The sequence below is a fragment of the Saimiri boliviensis genome, chromosome 19 (assembly GCF_048565385.1).
Source record: "Saimiri boliviensis isolate mSaiBol1 chromosome 19, mSaiBol1.pri, whole genome shotgun sequence".
Taxonomy (NCBI): Eukaryota; Metazoa; Chordata; class Mammalia; order Primates; family Cebidae; genus Saimiri; species Saimiri boliviensis.
In genome coordinates this window covers 5,579,813-5,601,442 of record NC_133467.1, presented here as the reverse complement: position 1 = coordinate 5,601,442, position 21,630 = coordinate 5,579,813, and the positions used below count along the sequence as shown (strand labels likewise).

The 21,630-nt window shown below is 35.1% G+C and overlaps 1 protein-coding gene and 1 pseudogene across 4 annotated transcripts in view; one reads left to right on the top strand and one right to left on the bottom strand.

Moving 5' to 3' along the window:
* Positions 1 to 464: 464 nt before the first annotated feature.
* BRINP3 (BMP/retinoic acid inducible neural specific 3) overlaps positions 465 to 21,630 on the bottom strand; it is a 375,313-nt gene continuing 354,147 nt past the window's right edge. For all 4 annotated transcript variants that reach the window (XM_074390113.1, XM_003938158.4, XM_010348756.3 and 1 more), the window contains one exon: positions 465 to 1,843. In XM_074390113.1, the coding sequence (XP_074246214.1) occupies positions 727 to 1,843 (1,117 nt within the window). In that variant the 3' untranslated portion in view covers positions 465 to 726. The remainder of the gene's footprint in view (positions 1,844 to 21,630) is intronic.
* On the top strand, positions 8,049 to 8,609 carry LOC141582292 (integral membrane protein GPR180 pseudogene; annotated as a pseudogene).

Here is a 21,630-nt window from a genome sequence, read left to right as displayed (position 1 = left end):
AAAGCAAGCAAGTTGCTAAGGAAATTAAGGGTTTGCTTTGTCCATGATATGCCTTATTATCACACTGACTTTTCTGTATGTTGGCTGAAATGTTCTGATATTTGAGAACTGGTTTATCTGAGTATTTTAATTATAAGTGTGTCTCTAGTCCTGGTTTCCTAAATACAGGTAATAAACATACTATTGCTGTCACTCTGTTAATCATAAAAAAACAACTAAGTGTTCTATCTAGTTGGGATTTCCATAAAGATAATTGAAAGAGACCTTCAAATGTTTCCATTAAAAAATCTTGGTGAATTTTCCCCAGGTTCTAACAAGCTGTATCAAAATAGAACTCATTTCATGGAAAAAAGGAATCCCACAGCACTTCTTTTTAATAACTGTTCAGCTACAAAATTTTATTGGTATCATTTTATGTTCCCTCTAGAGGATGTAATGCACAAAAGCATTGCCACGGAACATATAAAATTACAAATGAAATTTATTGTAAAAAGTAGAATGTCTTCTAGACTGGTGTCAGTATTTATTTCATTCATAAACCAAAACTGCAGTATAATATATTCATTGTCAGCAAGTTCATGTGTGTAAATTGCCATCCAATGTTATTGACTGATATAAGACAGATATTGAAAAGACAATTTAAATTTACTCTTCCAAACATAAACTGTTCCACAAAAGCACTGTAAAAACTCCTTCAAGATTTTGGGTTGTGCTTGACATTTATGGTTAACTACATAATTTGGTTGTGTCATAATCCATTGTGTTTGGCAATTTGGCATTAAACGCCTGCAGAGCAGATTGGATCCTCACCACCTCACTAGTAGACAGCTTGAGTCTATGACGAAGCAAGCAAGAGAAAAGATCTAGACGACGCTGACCAGGTGGGGAGAGTTTATTTACACGGTCTCTGATCTCTAGTAGTTGCAAAAGTGCTGAGTCCTGGGATCCCTGAGTATAGGGGTAGTCCAGCTGCAAAATCAGGTCCCGAATTGCTTCAGGGTCAAAGTGCATGCTGTAGCCAAACACTTGAATGTTATTGATTTTCATATAGCCCAGGTTCCGGGAAGGGTCAATCAACTCCAGAGGTTCGTAGTAAATGCTCTCATTGCCATTGGGGCCATTGGACTTGATGCGACTCCGCAGGTAGATGTGTACTGTCTCAAAAAATGTCTTCCATTTGTTCCCCAGAGTTAATGTCCAGTTATAACACTGCAAGGGGAGGTCCAACTTAGTCCGCTCCCAGTCGGGAAAGCTGTTTTCATTCACAGGCATAAACCAGCTCTCAGAGTGGCTGCCTCCGAAGGGATTGATGTAAACAGCCAACACTGGCTCCAAGGTGCTGTTTTTAGTTAAGCAAATCTGTAAAGAGAGACCCAAAATCATATGGACCAGACTTGACTTGTACTTATTACTCTTCAAGGTGAGGAGCATCCGCTTACGCCAGGAAGGATCGAACCAGCTATTGAGGCGCATGTCATTGCTGATAAAAATGGCGTGGACTTCTATTCGTCTGTCCATCTTCTGCAGCAGGTATTTCATCTCGAGATCTTGCAGGTCAGTTTCAAAGCCGATATAGTGATCGGTAGACTCGGCGACTTCAGGCTTGCAGAGACCCTGGCTGAGCATGTAGCCCGTGTTGCAGGTGCCGCAGCGGGTGCGGTTGTCCGGAGCGCATGTCAGGCAAGCAGAGGCGTCTCCCACCGTGCAGGGCAGGAACGCGGTGCAGACCACCTGGTCGTTCGGACACGTGCACGAGTGCGTCTCTTCTGAAAAGCTGCCCAGCAGGCCGTTCTCATTGCAGTAGAGAAAAGACTGGATGCGAGTGAGCCAGTAGGTTGAGGTTCTAGAAATACAAAACAAAACGAGTCTACATAAATACAAAGATATATTGTGTACTGCAGTAAACCTTACTTCAGAAATCTTCACTCTCATTTCTTCAGGCCATCTCCAGGCAGTAATTTAAATGAAATAAAAGACTCACAGAGCTCATGATTGGCATACACACATACACACACACGCACAAGTGTGTGTATTCCACGTATCACTGCACAAAACAAGATTAGAGATATACCTGATCTGAACTGCAATGCATTTCTAAATATGTCTTATCTTCTAAAGAGATTGCATGCTATTTCATTAGTGCACATGGAAGCTAACTGTAAATAAAAATACGTCAGTTATTGTTTATAGATGATTACCAACAAGAAAGGTAAGTGGTTTTATGATAAAATATCTATAGGAGAATTAGAGCATACGAATAGTGATTGTTCATTCATTTACTCTTATGTATATAGAGTACTAGTGTTGCAAGAAGCATGAATAAAAAGTTAAAGAAAAATGAAAGAAAAACAGCTCTAAATTGTCAATCAATGTATTTAGATGCTAGGGTTTTAGCAACATTGAAAGAACAAGTACCCACTCAAAGAGATGATTTTATTAAAACATGCTTGAGTTTATTCTTACAGGCTGCTCAAGAAAATAGTTGAAAATATCTCATTAAAATCAACAAGCTCTTTCAATAAGGGGTAAGTGTGTTAGTTTAATATGTTTGATTTGAGTCATTAACTTTTTTTCTCACCAGGTTAATCATGATTCCAATTTCAAATCTCACTTTTCCAATGTTCTCATGTTATTTAAACTACTCTGGTGTTTAAAACCAGGTACAATAATGAAGGAAGAGCAATGGCCTTGTAGTAACACAATTCCTTGGTTTTGCCTTGTTGCTTTCTCATACTAGATGTACGATCATGGGAAAAGTTGCATGGCCTCTATAACAAACAGTTAGTCTCTCATGAAAAAATGGGAATAGTAGTATCTTCCATGCTGAGATTTCGTGAGAAATAAATTAGGCTCAAACTGTATGCATGTGTTTAGAATACTGTACAGTGTTTCATAATAGATATGTAACAATTCTATTTTTGGGATTCTTGTGCATTTTGGTGTTCACATTTGGGACATATATATGCTGTATTCAATCCTTTAAATATCTACTTACTGTTTTTCATGGTGCCTTTTTCTACGTAGGATTTTGTATGGCTGTGTCTTTACTGATTTACATTGTTTCTCTGATTTCATATAATACTCATTTGTGAAAATCCTGTATGTTTTTTTCATAGCTATACAACCTGTGCCTAATAGAATGCCAGGAGATTAACAAGCCTTTAATATTTATTGAATATTCAAAATGCGTGGATTCGGCAAAGGAACATTTTAAGAAATGTATTTTTTAAGTGAAATTTAAACCCTAAACCGAACATTTAATACACCTCAGAAATCCTAGTTCTGAAGTAGCAGTTAGTTAAAAAAAAAACACAAAAAAAAAACATTTTGACATTTGCACAATGAAAAACATACAAAAGCCTTTCTTGTCCAGTTTCTCTAAATGCAACTGCTTTGTATATACTCAGAGAAAAGAAAAAAAATAAATCTAAGGAAACCATAAAACATTCTCCTCTTAATTATTTCTTATACTGAAAATTAGTGTTTGAAATCTTAAACCTACTAGATTCATGGTTTGACTATGTCCCCCAAAGCTCATGTGCTGGAAACTTGATTACTAAGGCAGTGATACAGGGTGGTAGTATCTAATGGAATATGTTTGTGTCCTTGGAGAAATACCCTCATGATTAATGCCCTTTTCTTGGGAGCTGGTATGTTATAATTGACCAAGTTTGGCCCCGTTTTGCTGTCTTGCCCTCTCTTTGCCATTCCACCATGAGATGATTCAGCAAAAAGGCCCTCACCAGATGTCAGTCTTTGCATCTTGACTCTCCAGACTCCAGAAACCTGAGCCAGTACATTTCTGTTCATTATAATTACCAAATCTGTGATATTCTCTTATAGCAGCATAAGGACGTAAGCATACAGCAGCACAAAAGACTAAGAATTCATTTCTGAATTTCTCCAGATACTTTTAAGATAAATTCTCTAAAAATTCTCCCAAAAGTATACCCAGTGTGTTGTGAAATAACGTGAGGCTGTTTGGCACTTCATAAACATTGTATCAATACATGCCTGTCTCTGCTACTCTTGCTGGCGTTCCGGTTCCTTGTTTTCTCACCATAGAACGTATGTGTGAAAAAGCTTCCTTGTGCTGGTTTTATAAAATAGCTTGATTAACCATTTCTGTATTCAGTCTTAAACTGCAGATGTTAATACTACAGATTCATCATTTAGAGTTATAACATGTTTTTGCCATTTCATCCTTTTTCTCAATCACATTGTTTCCTTCTTTATTCCTTCCTTCCTTCCTCTTTCTTCCTTTTTTCACTGTTACTTCTCTCTCTGCCCTCTCCTTTTTTGTTTCTGTATTTAGTTCCTATTTATGTATGTCTAATATAAAGTATATAAAATATACATCCTATCCAGATGAAAATTATATTTTCTTCCCTGAAAACAAAGCATGAATTCCTTGAGCCAACTCATCTCTCACTGTAAACTCTAATCATGTTTCCAAATCCTAAGAAGGAAACAAAAAATGAAATGAATAGACCTAAGGCAAAGACAGAGCTTACAAAAGTAGGGCACTGTAGAAAGAATCCTTTGAACAGTTTAGAAAAGCAACAACTTTTTCCAGCTTTCTGTCTTTTCCAATCCTTTGCACATCCTGCAGATACATTATGGAAGGAAAGCGTTTCAGCTGTTGGGTTTCAGCTTCTGGAGTTTCAGCTCTTATGTATGAATATTGACGATTCAGCATAGTGCCAAAGCTCTGGTGCCCTGGGACTAAAGAGATAGCATGTAGATTTTCTTACTTTCTCCCTTGTATCGTTTCTCTTCTACCACCTACCTTTCGACTATTTTACTGCATTCTACAGGGAGGAAATAGATTTTTTTCAAGAAATACGATACTTAGTAATCTGTCTTTTCTTTAACCCTGTATAATCTTGGTGAAAGCAGCCGTCAAAAATAAAGAATTGTATAATTGATTTGTCACATAGTTGGCTCCCACACCCAACAAAGTAAGATTTAGCACCCCTTATTTTAATACTGGGAGTTTGGGCCAGGCAATCAGGCAAAAAATAAATAAATAAATAAATAAAAGGTATTTAAATGGAAAAGAGGAAGTCAAATTGTCTCTATTTGCAGATGACATGATTTTATATTTAGAAAACCCCATTTTCTCAGCCCAAAATCTCCTTAAGCTGCAATTTCAGCAAAGTCTCAGGATACAAAATCAATGTGCAAAAATCACAAGCATTCCTACGCACCAACAACAGACAAGCAGAGAGCCTAATCATGAGTAAACTCCCATTCACAATTGCTACAAAGAGAATCAAATACCTAGGAATACAACTAACAAGGAGTGTGAAGGACCTCTTCAAGGAGAACTACAAACCACTGCTCAAGGAAATAAGACAGGAAAATCAAATGGAAAAACGTTCCATGCTCATGATTAGGAAGAATCAATATTGTGAAAATGGCCACACTGCTCAAAGTAATTTACAGATTTAATGCTATTCCCATCAAGCTATCATTGACTTTCTTTACAGAATTAGAAAAAAACTACCTAATTTTCATATGGAACCAAAAACGAGCCCACATAGCCAAGACAGTCCTAAGTAAAAAGAACAAAGCTGGAGGCATCACACTACCTGACTTCTAACCAAAACAGCATGGCACTGGTACCAATACAAATATGTAGACCAATGCAACAGATAAGAGGCCTCAGAAGTAATGCCCATCTGATCTTTGACAAACCTGACAAAACAAGCAGGGGAAAGGATTCCCTATTTAATAAAAGATGTTGGGAAAACTGGCTAACCATAAGCAGAAAACTGAAACTAGACCCCTTTTTCACACCTCTACAAAAATGAACTCAAGATGGATTAAAGACTTAAAAGTAAGACCTAAAACTATAAAAACCTTAGAAGAAAACCGGGGCAATACCATTCAGGACACAGGCATAGGCAAAGACTTCATGTCTAAAACACCAAAAGCAATGGCAACAAAAGCAAAAATAGACAAATGAGATCTAATTAAACTAAAGAGCTTCTGCCCAGCAAAATAAACATCATCAGAATGAAAAGGCAACTTATAGAATGGGAGAGAATTTTTGCAGTTTATCCATCTGAAAAAGGGCTAATATCCATGTCTACAAAGAACTTAAACAAATTTACAAGAAAAAAGCAAACATCTCCATTAAAAAGTGAGTAAAGGATATAAACAGACACTTCGCAAAAGAAGACATGCATACAACAGACATATGAAAAAAAAGCTCATCATCACTGGTCATTAAAGAAATGCAAATCAAAACCACAATGAGATACCATCTCACACCAGTTAGAATGGCGATCACCAAAAATTCAGGAAAACAACAGATGCTAGAGAGGATATGGAGAAATAAAAATGCTTTTACACGGTTGTTGGGAGTGTAAATTAGTTCAACCATTGTGGAAGACATTGTGGCAATTCCTCAGATATAGAACCAGAAATATCACCTGACCCAGCAATCCCATTTATACCCAAAGGATTATAAATCATTCTGTTCTAAAGACAGATGCACACATATATTTATTGCAACACTGTTCACAATAGTGAAAACTTGGAACCAACCCAAATGCCCATCACTGATAAACTGGATAAAGAAAATGTGGCACATATATACCACAGAATACTATGCAGCCATAAAAAAGGATGACTTCATGTCCTTTGTAGGGACATGGATCAAGCTGGAAACTATTCTCAGCAACCTAACACAGGAACACAAACCAAACACCGCATGGTAGTGAACAATGAGAACGCACAGACACAGAGAGGGGAACATCACACACTGGAGCCTGTTGGGGGTTGGGGATTAAGGAAGGGATAACATTAGGAGAAATACTTAGTGTAGGTGAACCACCGTGGCACGTGTATATCTATGTAACAAACTTGTACTTTCTGCATATGTATCCCAGCACTTTATGGATAAAAAACAAACAAAAAATTGTTTAAAGAATTTTGGAGACAAATGTCCTAACAGTTCAAAATTAGTCTGTATTAAGTATATTTTCACTTTGTTTCTTTTTCTGTTTAAATAGTAACACAAATAAAAGAAGCCACGATTTATTCATGTACCTACATTGGTAAGACACTCTATCTATGGTCCACTTGGGCTAAGGATTGTGACCCTATGGGTGGCAAGTAGGTCTTCCACTGTCTTTTATCAAACATGTGCCAATGTTCCTGACACCTGCTTACTAATACTTCAGTAAACATTCTAAATAAAAGAAGGAAAACAGGAGGGGAAAAGAAGCCAGAGAGGAACTAAGGAAAGGGGAGGGATAAATACACTATAGTGAAGGAACTATAGGCTGTGGAGGAACATCTGAAGGAAACTAGAAAGGCAGACTTTCAAAAAGCAACTGACATGATAAATACCATGATATGAACCAGTTAAAGTATACTGGAAATCCTTATCTTTCAGGAAGTGTGTGTAGTTTGAAAATAATTTCTCAAAAATCTTTTAGGGCAAAGAATTATAAGGAGAAAAATACCTTCCAGAGTTCACTTAAAATTTAATTGGAAAAAAAATCATTAGCTAAAAAGCCAGTAATGTTTATATCGCTGAAAAATCATGTGACATATTTGAGATGTTTAGACAACTGTTTATTCTAGTCGTCTTTGTTCAATCTATAATATTTTCCATTTATTTAAGATCTACTCTTCTCCACAGGATACACATTATATATATGTCAAGAGAGGACTAGAGTCGGAGTGTGAGTATTTGACTTTACAGTCATACTTTACCCTGTGACCTGTAACAAGTTAGTTAGCCTCTTTAACCTTGAGTGGAAGCTTTGGAATTCAAGAAAACATTTGTTCAAATTATGATTCTGCATGACTGTGGACTGTGTATGGCTTTCTTAGTCCCGATGTGTTAACCTGTGATTTCACTTGCTGATCTGTTGCCAGGATGTAAGGATGTAACAGATAAATCCCACCAACGCAGAGTCTTACACTTGGTAAATGATCATAATGAAACAACATTAATGAAATGTTTGACTCCAGAATTTTTCTGTTTTGAATGAAATCAACTGAAGATATGATCACTTCTCTCATTAAAGATGTTAGGTATGTTATACCTACTTTGGAGTCTATGCATGGGTTGGCCAGCGGTCCGAATGAAGCCTCAAAGAGGACCTCTCCAGTGGGATTCCACCCCTGCATCCACTAGCACTGCAGTATTCGTTGTCATGACACAGAGTATTTTGATACTTTGGGAACAACTGGAAGATGCCAGTCACTATAGCTACCATTCATTCACACAACTTAGTAGGGATCCTCCTCATCATTCTAAGAATTTGCCTAGCATTGTCATTAGGCAGTGGACTCTGAAATCATCACAGTGGAGAGAACTACACTTCAAAGGGAGTTCTACATCACATTTGCCAAAGGCTGTACTTTATGGTTTTTAGGCTCAGTTCTTGCATGCATTTCTGTCATCTTTAGTGACTACCAAAGAGACAAGGTTACTACAGTAAGTGTTATCATTTGCCAGTCCGTTTCCATGGTTGTTCTCTAGACTCTTTCCATCTCACAGGCTATACTGGAACGTTTCTTCACTTTCCTCAGTAGCACTACCGCTGACCATATCATCTGTAAACAAAATTCACCCTCATTCCTGATACTTGATTTTTGTTGAGAGGAAAAGTGAATTGATTAAGAGAGTGCAATAAGGATCCAAAAAGAGTGAACATTCTAAATTTGGAATTCAAGAAAACATCTGTTCAAAAAAAGAGTGACTTTTTTCATACATTTAATGTGAAAACTTGAACAACAAAAGCAGAGCATTTTATTTATATAACCGCATTTAAGCAGTACCAAAATTGAAAAAAATAGGTAATAAATGAAATGTTTTGAAATATGCTTAAACAACACACTTTGAATAAAGTGTTGTTATAAAATGATTGAAGCAATTTCTATATGGAAATAAATGTGAAGAATAACTATAAAAATGCTACATAAGATTGATGAACCGAGTTCCCGAGCCCCACCCCAGACATGAGAATATTTAGGAGTAGGTTTCGGGAATCTCATGTTAAAATATGCAGTGCTAGAGAACTGTTACGTATACACAGTAGTAGCAAGGTCCATTATGTATGTCAATCAGCACCCAAAAGTGTTCTTAGGGGTTCCCGAAATACCAGCTCACTGTCAATGTGGAGGAATAGTTCTCAAAGGAGATAAGAAAAGTTGAAAGTTCTGTAGAGACGAGGACAATAGCAGATGGCTTTTAATTTACATGCATTTGGGGGCTCTGTGGCAACTATGTACAATCAAATTTGTAAACTCTAGCAGAAATTTTACACATAAGAAGAATAAGCCACACACTAAAGCCTGCCATAATAGATCACTCTGTTCTGGTCCAGTAATGTTAACTGTCTGGTGAACATCTCTCATGTCTGGGCCAGTCACTTCGTATTTTTTTTTTTTTCATCTCCTTTCAGCAGTTTGTAGCCACCAACTCCATTTTAAAATTTGAATATGACTGAACCTTATCAATTTTAATGACTTACACAGTTACATATCTATTAAGCATTAGTATGAAGACAAACTCAGAGGAGAAAATCTAAATTTTATTTTTTTAAATGTGTTGAAAGTATTGTTTCACAGGATAACGCGGGGTTGGGGGGTGGCGGCAGATGGTAGGACTTAACAACCTCAGGGAAAACAGTCATGTATTGCCATAGCAGGGCAACATCAAAGACACAGTAACTTTTATTTGTGATGTAATGTTTAGGTTCTTGAGTGACAATACACTATATTGGCTTAAGACCATTTCCTTAGGAGTCAGACTGTCACTTTGAATTCTGTTCATTTATCTCATTAGGAAAAGAGGAAATAAATACAGGGTTGTTCTAAGAATTAAAGCACAATTGCAGGTAAAGCACTTAAAAGAATGCCTGTGTACAGAATAAAGAGGAAATAAGTGTAAACTCTTATTCCTATTAATATGAATGTTGTTCCTGCCATCATCTTTTAAATAAATATTGTAGGCATTTTCTTTATTGTAGCCATTTGTTTCTTCAGAAGATGGAACATTTTATTTTCTCTTCAACAATTAATGCACTCATGCATAACATTACACTGTAGCCCTGTGTTTCATCTTTTTAAAAATAGATGCCATTTTAATAACATGATCAAGAATGTATTTAAATGTGTATGTATGACCTCTTTGTGATGCTTTAAAACCCTCAAAAATATACAAAGCAATATTGTTCAAATTCAGGACATATATTTTAGATGTGTAATGCTTTGCACTAAAGTATTAGAACACATGTTGATAGAAAAACAATTACCTCGTCTCATGGTTAAATCCTCTCTGAGCAGTAATAATCTTATTTCAAAGGTTCCTTATTCCAACCTTCTAATCCTTTATTGCTCTCCAAATCTCTGCAGTGTGTATCCAAACTTTAAAACCTAAACAATATAATTTCAGAATCTTTTTCAAGTTAAAGATTAGCTTATTTTTTGGTTAGGCCATTTTATTTCAGCCTTCATAGATGTGTTATTCTCAGACATGAATACTTTAAATATAAATTTGGAATTAGGCACCCACAGTCATATAAGCAAGCATAAGCTGATTACTAGCTCAGTCACAGACAGATAAAACCAAATAAAATTCTGTCACTCTGTCTCTCTCAACTGCTGCTCTGGCCATCTCAGTTTTGGCAGTGTTGCCTAGGGCTCATGTTGACACTCCTGACACTCGACAGTCTCATTGTTGAAAATAATTTTACACTCTGAGAAAAAGAAATGTCACTTTCAAAGATCCCTCAACTTTTGAGTCTCTAAAGGAAGTACACACACACACACACACACACCACACACACACATTAATTTATTAACCTAAATTCAATTATCTACTAATAATTTTGGCTTGAAAGAAGGCAATGAGTAAGTGGGTGAAGCAGTTGAAGATGTAGGTTAAATTTTAAAGATAATATTAGCTGATGTTAACATTCATTGAGCTTTTCTCATGGGCACAATAGTATTACACGTTTATTTTATTGTCACAACTCTCACTACTCCCTGATATAAGAATGCTTATTATCCTAACTTACAGATAAGCACATGAGTTGTAAAAACTTTAACTAACTAAACTTGTCCAAGATCAAGCAGCTAGTAAGTGCCAGAGCTAAAAGTATATCCCTGGTTTGTATTTCTCCAGGATCACAGCTTCTTAACAACATGAAAAGATACAATCCAAATAATTTATGACTTCATCTGGTTAAGTGGTGTACACAGAAAAATCTGCTTACTTTTCAGAGAGCTATAGAAATTTTCTGTCCACATTGATGCTGCATTTGATAATATAGTTCAAAAAATCAATAGATAAGTCTCTCTTCCAGTTATAACAAAAGATAAAAAGAAACACATCAACATTCAAAGTGAGAAATATGAGACACACAAAGATAAACACAATTACTCTTCTGGAAGTAAAAAAAATTGCAAAAAATACATTTTAAAAATTAGCATACACGTGCTATTTTCTGTCAAAAATTACTGTTGAATATGGTTCTCACTAAATCACATTATATATTAAGATAAAAATGTTTAAAAAGCAGCCAGGCGCGGTGGCTCAAGCCTGTAATCCCACCACTTTGGGAGGCCGAGGCGGGTGGATCACGAGGTCAAGAGATCGAGACCATCCTGGTCAACATGGTGAAACCCCGTCTCTACTAAAAATATAAAACATTAGCTGGGCATGGTGGCACGTGCCTGTAATCCCAGCTACTCAGGAGGCTGAGGCAGGAGAATTGCCTGAACCCAGGAGGTGGAGGTTGCGGTGAGCAGAGATCGTGCCATTGCACTCCAGCCTGGGTAACAAGAGCGAAACTCCATCTCAAAAAAAAAAAAAAAAAAAAAAAAATGTTTATAAAGCATTATATGCAAGTTCAGGCTGTTAAGTGGTTAGTGTGATTGAGGAATACTGACACATGCAATTATTTTACAAATATGAGCAATCAGGTCTCTCCCAAGATCTTATAACGACTGGTATTCACCCCCCATAATACTCATTTCAACAGGTCATTATTATCAAATCGCATACATGACTTGTAACCTGTGAGAGAAAACAATTACACACACACACACACACACACACACACACAGAGAGAGAAACAATTACATACATATATATAAATATATGTTTATTTCACAATTTTATTTTCATAAAATTCCTAAATCAGTTTATACTGTTTATGCTTAAATCTTTGCATTACAACCTTCAAAACCTCTTGCTCTTAAAATCTCTGCATTATGAATTCAAATTTGAAAATCTAAACAATAAATTTTAAGCTTTTCAAAAGTATAATATGATTTTTAAAAGGTAATTTTATTTCATCCTTCATAGATCTGTTTACCTGTGACCCTCTAATATTTCAAACTGAATGTAAATTTGATATGAATAAATACATTAATTAAGCTAGAGAGGAAGCTAGAAAAGCAAATTCAGACCTAAACTAGAAATGTTCCTCGTTGTAAAAGATTTTTAAAAACGTATATTTAATATTGTTTTCTTACTGCCCAGTGAGTGGTAGACATTTTAAAAACTAGACTTGTTTTCATAATATCTGTTTTTCTTTAAAATATGTTTCACGTCCAATTTTCCATCAGTTTAAATACAAATCAATAATTTTTTGTTGAACATTGAAAACCTGAAAACAAATGAAATTGTATCATTTAAATAATCTGATGAAATTTCAGTGTGCTTCCAAAAGTGGTACAGTTTAGCATCCCTCCAAACCAATTTTCTTTGGACTCACTATTTTGTTTCTTTTTACAATCATTGTTATCCGCAATGCTGAATATTAGGCCATTCCTTTGTGTCTTATTTAAAGCAAGAACTTGGCTTCTGAAAAGCCTGAATGTAGGTTTAAAAATAATAATTGTATTAGGTTTGTATTGCCAAGCTAATTAACTTAAACCTATCAATTTCTGATTGCATGATACCTCAGTATCTTTCATATAAAAAATATAAATTCTTCTGCCTAACGTTGAAACCTTTACATTCTGACAACCTCTAGCTGTAATTACTCAATGAAATATTTTCTTCCCTTACAAATCTGTCTTGTTACCCTTCTAAGTATGCCATGTACAGTTTTAACAATATGGAATTTTATTATATAGAATTGAATGTCTTTTTTTCCTCTGCTTAGCTAGTTCAAGACTTAAATTAATTTTTTCCTACCCTAAATGATCTTCCTTAACAATCTAACTTACAATGACTTACTTTTTTGAACCACTGTATTAACTATCATCTATATTACTGTATTTGTAATTAAGCCCTCTATAGCAATATAGTGTTGTATAATAGATTCTTACCTTGTGATTTCCACTAAAATATACCATTCCTGATAGTATCTGTGTTTATCTATGTTAGTTTTCATAATTGAAATATAATCTCTGAAGAAAGAAGAAAATGTATGTTGTTACATTAGAATTCCTAGATACTAACAAAGTGCTTTTCCTCCCAACCCCTCCAAACAAAATTGCTAGATCAAAATTGATGTGGATTTATGCTGATGAGAAAATGTAACAATGAAAACTCTTAAAAACTCTCTCACTGGAGAAAATCAAATAACTATGGCACTGAAATTTTTTAATGAATTTATAAGCTGGAAAATCATAATCTAATTTCTGGTATTGTAAGTCATGGGACAGCTATGTCACCAAATAACAATATGACATTCTAGAATCTGTATTATTGTTTAGGATTTTGATCAACTAAAATGTAATTTCAAAACTGATCATCTTTAAAATGCTAATGTAGATGGAGATACTGAAGCTCAATAGTTGTCAGAAACCGGGCCATTAAAAAACAAAATGAAACAAAAAAACACCAAGGTAATATCACCTTCTAGGAGTCCTGCATAGGTAAACTTAATTTATCAAAAATGTCACCCAAGTAAAACTCACAATGCAAGAGCTTTCTATTAACATTTTTTGGTGCTTAGAATAAAATTCTGAACTCAGAATCATAACAGCATTAACAGTGATCCAACAAAATCACCAGGAAATAATATGGCCCTTACAAATGTTACCTTTTATGAGAATAAACAAATTGTGTGTATGCATATGTGTGTGTGTGTGTGTGTGTGTGTGTGCTGCTATAAAATTTGTACAATGGCTTAAAGAATGACATTTCGTAATTTTAAAAGTTGGCTCATTTAAAATACTAATAGAAACAGGAAAATGTCGTCCTATGTGGTTCTTTTTCACATGATTTTGTTCTTCAGGAAGAAGACTACATAGCTACATAGGTATTATATCATAACTTTTTCTAACAATTTAATATTATGTTTGTAGAAAACAAAATCAGTATGTATCAGATGACTCTTCTAAAGACAGAAGCAATCTAGTATGCCTAACCATCTTGGGCCACATTATTTTCCAGATGAGACTACAAAAAATGATGAATTAAATTACTTTCTCACATCTACAGAGAAAACAAATCTTTAGTTTGGTTTTTCAGACAAACTTACACAATGCAGAACATTTCCTTCACCTCAGTGAAAAGGCTTCACACTAACCAAAATATCATGTGATTGGGAAAAAAGAGTCTCTTTTGATGATATCAGCAACAACACAAATCAAATGGGTATTCAAAATACAGTGTTCTCTCTTACTTGTGGGTGAACCACAACAACACAAATAAGAGCCTTTTATCAGCTGGCAGGAATATTAAAAACTTACTTGAAGAGCTTCATCTGTTCAGTTAGCAGGGAGAAAATCCTTAAGTTTTTTTCTTAGTGTTTCTAGTTCAGCCTTAAAGTAATTTTTGAACAGTAAATCCACTTTGAAATCATTTGAATATAAGACATTACTGGCTTTTTTGTTTTCAAGGTTAACTTAATTTTATTTTTGTATTCATGTATTATTTTTATCATATATTGTCTTTTGATATTAAAATGATCCTGTGGAGGATAAATGGAAAAAGCCATATCATATGTAAATAATTGATAAAACCATGATATGAAAGGTTACATAATTTGTTTCACATATTTACATATGATATGTAGATAAAATACCTATCTGAACAAAAATAGTTTGACCTTATAAAATCATATATAATTTTCAAGCCAAGGATTAAAAAAAGTCGTTCTGGACATAGTTTATCAGATCCTCAATATATACATACTAGAGGTCTGATTCACAATCTCTCTAGTATCCAGAGCCATCAAACTATTGCCACATTCCTCATGTACACCATAAAGTAATAATCACAGTTATACAATGTGATCACTAAGTTTTGGTGTCAACTTGACTGGATTAGGGGATATCCAGATAGCTAGAAAAGCATCATCTCGAGTATGCCTGTGTGGACTGGTTTCAGAAGAGATTAACATTTGAATCATTGGAATGAATAAGATGTGCTCTCACTCAAAGTCAGGAGACACCTTCTAGTCCAGTGTGGACCTGAATGGATCAAAACATCAGAGGAAAGGCAAACTCATATACACTCTCTTCTGGAGCTGGGATATCCTTTTTTTTTTTTTTTTCTCCTGCCCTTGGATATCAGAATTTCAGGTTCTCCAGCCTTTGGACTCCAAGACTTGCACCAATAGTCTTTCAGGTTCTCAGGCCATCAGTCTCAGACTGAGAGTTACACTATTCGCTTCTTTGGTTCAGGTGCTTTCAGATTTGGACTGAGCCACATGACGGCTTCTTCAGTTCTTCAGCTTACAGGTGATCAACTGTGGGACTTCTCAGTTCCCATAATCATGTGAATCCATTCCTTTAATAAATCCCATCTCATATGTGTGTATGTATATCTGTATCTATCTATCATTGTCTCTGTCTCTCTTGAGAACCCGGACTAACACAATAAAGAGAAGTCATGTACATGATGGGCTATGACATATTTTTCATATATTAATGCTTGCGTAGTCCTTGCAACAAATACATGCAGTGAATGGTATAATCGTCTCCAGTTGTGGGTGGGGAAAGTAAGGTACACAGTATACCTCCTAAGTTACAGGACAGTCTGTATATGAAGATGAGCCAGAGCGCATGCTCTCATCCACTCTGTTATCATGTTATGGCCCAAGAAAGGCATATAAAGTGAAAAAAAAAAAAAGGGAGAAAAGATATTTTTCTAGATAATTATAATCTCACACCCCGCTTAGTGAGAGTTGTCTGAACTCTCACCTAGAGAGATTTTAGGCAGTCCAGATATGCTTTGGAAAAAAATGTGAGCTGCTATGCTTTTTCTGGATGAAGCAACACAAAGTAAGATGTAATTCATACTGGCATCTTAATATCATCATCATATTTTTATAGTTTCTCTACAGTTTAGCCAAGTACAATCTACTAAAATACATTATTTCATAGAGTTTGTTAAAGCGAGGTGACTTTGGGAATCCTGCAGTATAAACGGAATTCTGAAGTGACTTGGATCAGGATAGCTCGGATCTTCTATCGAGGCTGCCTAAGCTAAGAAAGTATCAGCTCCCCACAGTGGATGTTTGCAGCCATTAGGAATAGAGTTTTAGGTTACATCTGTATTCCATGAAAAAGCCATTATGAAAACTGAATGGACACAGGAATAAAGCCAAGTAGCCCTTGATTGTGGAAGTTAAATTATGATTATGGAAACACTTTGAATCACAATCCATGATTCTTCTGGCACAAGAAAAACCTGTTAAGAAACTGTCATGAATGAGTACACTGTTTTATTAAAACTTTAATTGGGACAAAAGAAGGGAATTACTTTGGACTTTATGGTAATCACCTTTCCATTTAAATAGTTTATTCAAAATAGTTCCATTCTGTTTTAATTAGGAGATCATCTTTATATATATTGAAGGGTTACAGTATCTGACTGTGTGAGGGGCAGAGTGAATCAACAGCAATGTGATATGTAATTTAAGAATAGGTGCCTTATTTGCCATTGGTTGCCTATCCAATATTCACAGGTCCATTATTCCTGCTAACAGAACCTTGATTTTGTTCAACACAATGTGCCAAAATAAAACAATTTTTCCAGTTTCCCTTAGAATTAGAGGTAGCTATATTACACAGTTCTGAAACAAACAGAAATCTAACGTGGGAAAGTCTTGGCTTGCTTCTTATTCCTTAAAGAAGTCAGTAGCCATGGCTTACTCTACTGCTTACTGCTACTCACCCTGAAAATGGACAGAGGGTATCAAGCTGTAGGAGCCATCTTGCCATTTCAAGACCCCAAACACAAGAAAACTTGACAGGGAGAGAGTAAATAATGGATAATTGGCCCTCAAATCAAGTTGAGGGACCAATGACAGAAATTTCTTTCTATATTAAAAAGAAAAATTAAGAACCTTCTGTGAACGGAGATTGGAGGATTGGAAGAGTGTTTCAGGGTGGAGCAAATTGAATGGATTCACATACTAAATCTCAAAAAAGTGTTTAGAGGGAAATACCTCAAAAACTAAGTTGTTTTTACCAACTCTAAAATGAAAACCAAGCAGGGCAAATTTTTTGAACTTGTGTGGAATAAATATATATAAAGACTGAAAATCTGAAAGATAAAGTTGAGCTGATTAACTAAATGGATAGGTGATTTTATTTCACAAACAGAATGAAAACATAGAACTTTGTACAATCATCAAAAAAGTAGTAACAACATGGGAAGGAATGTGGAGGTTTCAAGCATGACTGGATACACCTGAAAGCTTTTTAGTGTGTGTTGAAGATAAGAGACATGTAAAAAAAGGCTTTTAAAAAGTAAGTATATTTTGAGCCTCAGCAATCCATATCCCACTGTTCCTGCAACAATGTCAAATTCCTGTTGAGAGTATATGCTATTTGCTTGATTTATGAGGATACATTCTAATGTCAGATAATAATAGAATATTAACTGAAATGAGTTTAAAATCATGGAATATTTCTATGCATTACCATATTATGAATTCTTTGACCATGGCACTACAGGAGGCAAGTAGCATATCCTATATCTTTCATAATGCTTTTTTGTTTTTGCACCGAAAAGCTTAGAAAAATCCATTGTGGTCTTGGATTGTCAAAAAACAATTCGTAAATTTAAAATTACATACTGAATTTTTAATCTAATGCATACTTTTTCCTTTTCTAGAGAATCAAATGTCTCTCTTTAGTGTCTTCTTAATGGTATTTGGATTCTTGTAAGAAATATTTTATTCCTCATTTTAGTTTATTCCCACATATATCACTCCAATAAATGATCTGAAGCTCAACATTTTCCTAGTCCTCTAAATTAGAAGAAACCTGTCACATATATCAATGCCGTAAGTTGTTTTGGTGAGAACTGTACTGAAACATAACATTCCCCAGGAAAGAACCCAGGATTAAATCAATCCTACATTCAATTAGTATTCAAAGCACAGTGCTTCATGTTAAAAGAAAATGATGTAGTACTTTTTCTTCACAAAAGCATTGTTGAATGGCACAAACTTTCAGCTATAAAATAAACTGTGGGGATCAAATGTATAGTATGGATGGTGAAGGATGTTTTAATTAATTAGATTGTGGTAACTGGTAATACTACACAGTGTATACACATATCAAACTATGGTGTACACCTTGAATCTGTACAAATATTGACAATTAAATATTTCGAGATAATAAAAAAGCAATAATTGAGTCAATTAATTATTCTCCCACTCATCATCCTTAATAATTGATTAAATAGATTGATTAATTATTCTCCTACTCCTCCTCATTCTTCCTCTTCCTACCTTCTTCTGTTGCTCCTCCTCCTTCTTCCTAACCATCATTGGACACTTGGGAAATGTCACTTTCAGTTTATTATCTTTATTTAGAGAGGGTTGAGATTGTGGAACATAAAATTCTGAAACAACTTGTCAGTCCGATTTCTGAAAATCAATCCATTTAAAATATATATAGAAAAAGAAGAACATAATCCACATCTTTCACAGAATTATGCTAATTAGTTAAACAAACAGTACATGTCTCCTTTAAGGAGACATTAAGTAAGTTCCTATACATTAAGCCATTTCCAGGTATCTGGAATTACTGAAAAACACAGTCGGATCAAAACAAGTCAGAATTAAGTAGAACTTACTCTTGTTTATAAATGAGAAAACTTAAATAGCAATAGTAAGCTATTCCAATCCTCCATCAATTAGTGGCAAAACTGAAACCAGGGTACACATTTCTATTATATTGCAAACATGAGAGAACAATGGCTGGATTTGAGATATGAAATGGGACCTGTCCAATCCATGGTTTGGAAACTTCAGAGCCGTGTGATTTGAGGATATATCACCTTCTTTGGGAATCCATTTTCTCACTAGTAACACCAACTAGGTTTTACTAGATTATCTTTAAATTTCTTTCTAGCCTCAAGAGTCTACGTTCTACCTGAAGCCTCAGGAATCCCATGCTTCTTTACTAAAAATACTTCATTATACCCGTGATATAGTTTGGATATTTGCACCCAACCAAATCTGCTGTTGAAATGTTGTCCCCAGTCTTAGACTGGGGCCTGGTGGAAGGTGATTGGATCATAGGGCGGAGTTCTCCTGTATGGAGTGAGTTGAAATGTTGTCCCCAATGTTAGGGGTGGGGCCTAGTGGAAGGCAATTGCATCACAGGGGCGGAGTTCTCACAAATGGAGTGAGTTGTCATGGAATCTGGTCTTTGAGAAGTGTATGGCATCTCCTCCCACACATTCCTCTCTTGTGGCTGCTTTCACAATGTGGAGTGCCTTCTCCTGCTCTGTCTTCCACCATGATTGTGAGCTTCCTGAGGACTCCCTAGACGTTGAGCAGATGCAAGGACCATGTTTCTTGTAAATCCTGTAGAACTGTAAGCCAATTAAACTTCTTTTCTTTATATTTTACCCAGTCTCAGGAATTTATAGCAATGCAATAATGGCCTAATACAACCCCTAAAAAAATCAGTACCTATAAATTAGATTATAATAACTATAAAAGTCTGTTAATCAGAGCTTAGCAGTGCTATCCAAGGGAAAACGGTAATCTTCCGTTCTCTTCAAATATTTTAGAGATAAGTTTGCCACACTCTGTGTGTGTGTGTATTTGTACTTTTACTGGTTTCTTATAAATACACTGTAATTATTTTAAACCTAAGTAGGATTATATCACTTCAAATCACAGTCCTTCAATCACCTCATTTAGTACACAAGTGGAAAGTAGCACTTAACTATATAATTGTGCCTCCCACTACTCTCTAAGCTCACGGGGATTTCTTTCCCATTTTCTCACTCTACTCCAGCTTCACTGGTCTCTTCACTATTTTGAATACTACACATTTGCTTCTCTATCTGAGCATTTACATTTGCTGTTTTCTATTTCTGGACCCCCACTGCTCATATATCTCTACAATATCTTCCTTAATCACTTTCAGATCTTTAAACTGTTAATAGTATTTTCTCAGTGAGGATTCTCGTAGGTATCTTATATAAAATATCTGGCCACTGTAGCCCTCTCTGTCACCCTTCTCTGCTTTATTTTCTTATTGCATTTATTTTTCATTTTTCTGTTTTTAAATGTATCTGGTAATTAGAATTTTATGTCCAATGATGGCAGAAATTTTTATCTCACTTATTCATAATCATAGTCACTATGCACCCAATAAATTAAGGTAAACAAAGAATGAATGAATTTAGAAAAATTATAATAGGCATACTAGTAGATACAAATAAGCACTCTGTTCAACTTGTTTATATACAATTTATTTTCTTAGGTATAGTAAAAACAGTTCTCAGCAAAGTAGAAACATCTTGAAAATTATGACCTAATTTTCCTTTCTGCTCCCAATACTACACTTTACTTCCCAAAAATCCACTCCACTTCATTTTCTCAACCACTATGATATTTAGAATAGACATTTATTTTATTTTAGATGAAAATTTTAGAATACAGCAAATGAGAAGAATAAATCAAGGTGTCAATCCTTGAAAATCTTTCTCACCTACAAATTGACAAATATTTATAGGTCTCAGGTTTTCTACGGTATCTTTAAAAAAATGTGGAAAAGGAACTTCTATGCTTGTACATGCTATTAGTAACATAAATTAGGCTAAAATAATTACAACAATAAAAACAGGAAGACCTCACCTCTCCACCTCCCCAAGCTCAGTGATATGGAGACAGAGAAAGGGAGAAGTTCTGAAACTGTATTTGCTTTGGACAGATAAGAAAAGAGTCCATGAGTAGTCAGCCAGCAATAACTGTGGAAGCCGGAGGCGACACAATCTCTTATTGCAGCTGTACTGTATGATTATATATAGACTAGGGTGAATGAAATTGATTTCCTAAACAAGATCTATGTATCTTTCTATCTGGCTTTTTACATTAATAAGAAAATGAAATTCAAAGTGTATATGTTTCTTTGAGAAAGAAAGCAAATGGATTACCTCAAAAAGTTGACAGTCATTGGGAAAGTTAGGTTATTCATCTCAGCTTTGCTAATTCATGCTCTCTATTCCCATTTTTGTTCCATGTCGCTAAGGATAGTCACATTCATCAACTCTTGTGTAAAATCAGAGGGAAAATGGATTTGTTTCCTAAAGTTGCATACAATATTGTCTATACTTGGTATTTTATATCCAGATCATCCTATGCTATGATAGATTCTGGCAGCCTTAAATTTCTCCTCAAAATAAATGTCATGTACTTACTGAAAAATACTAATTGACAG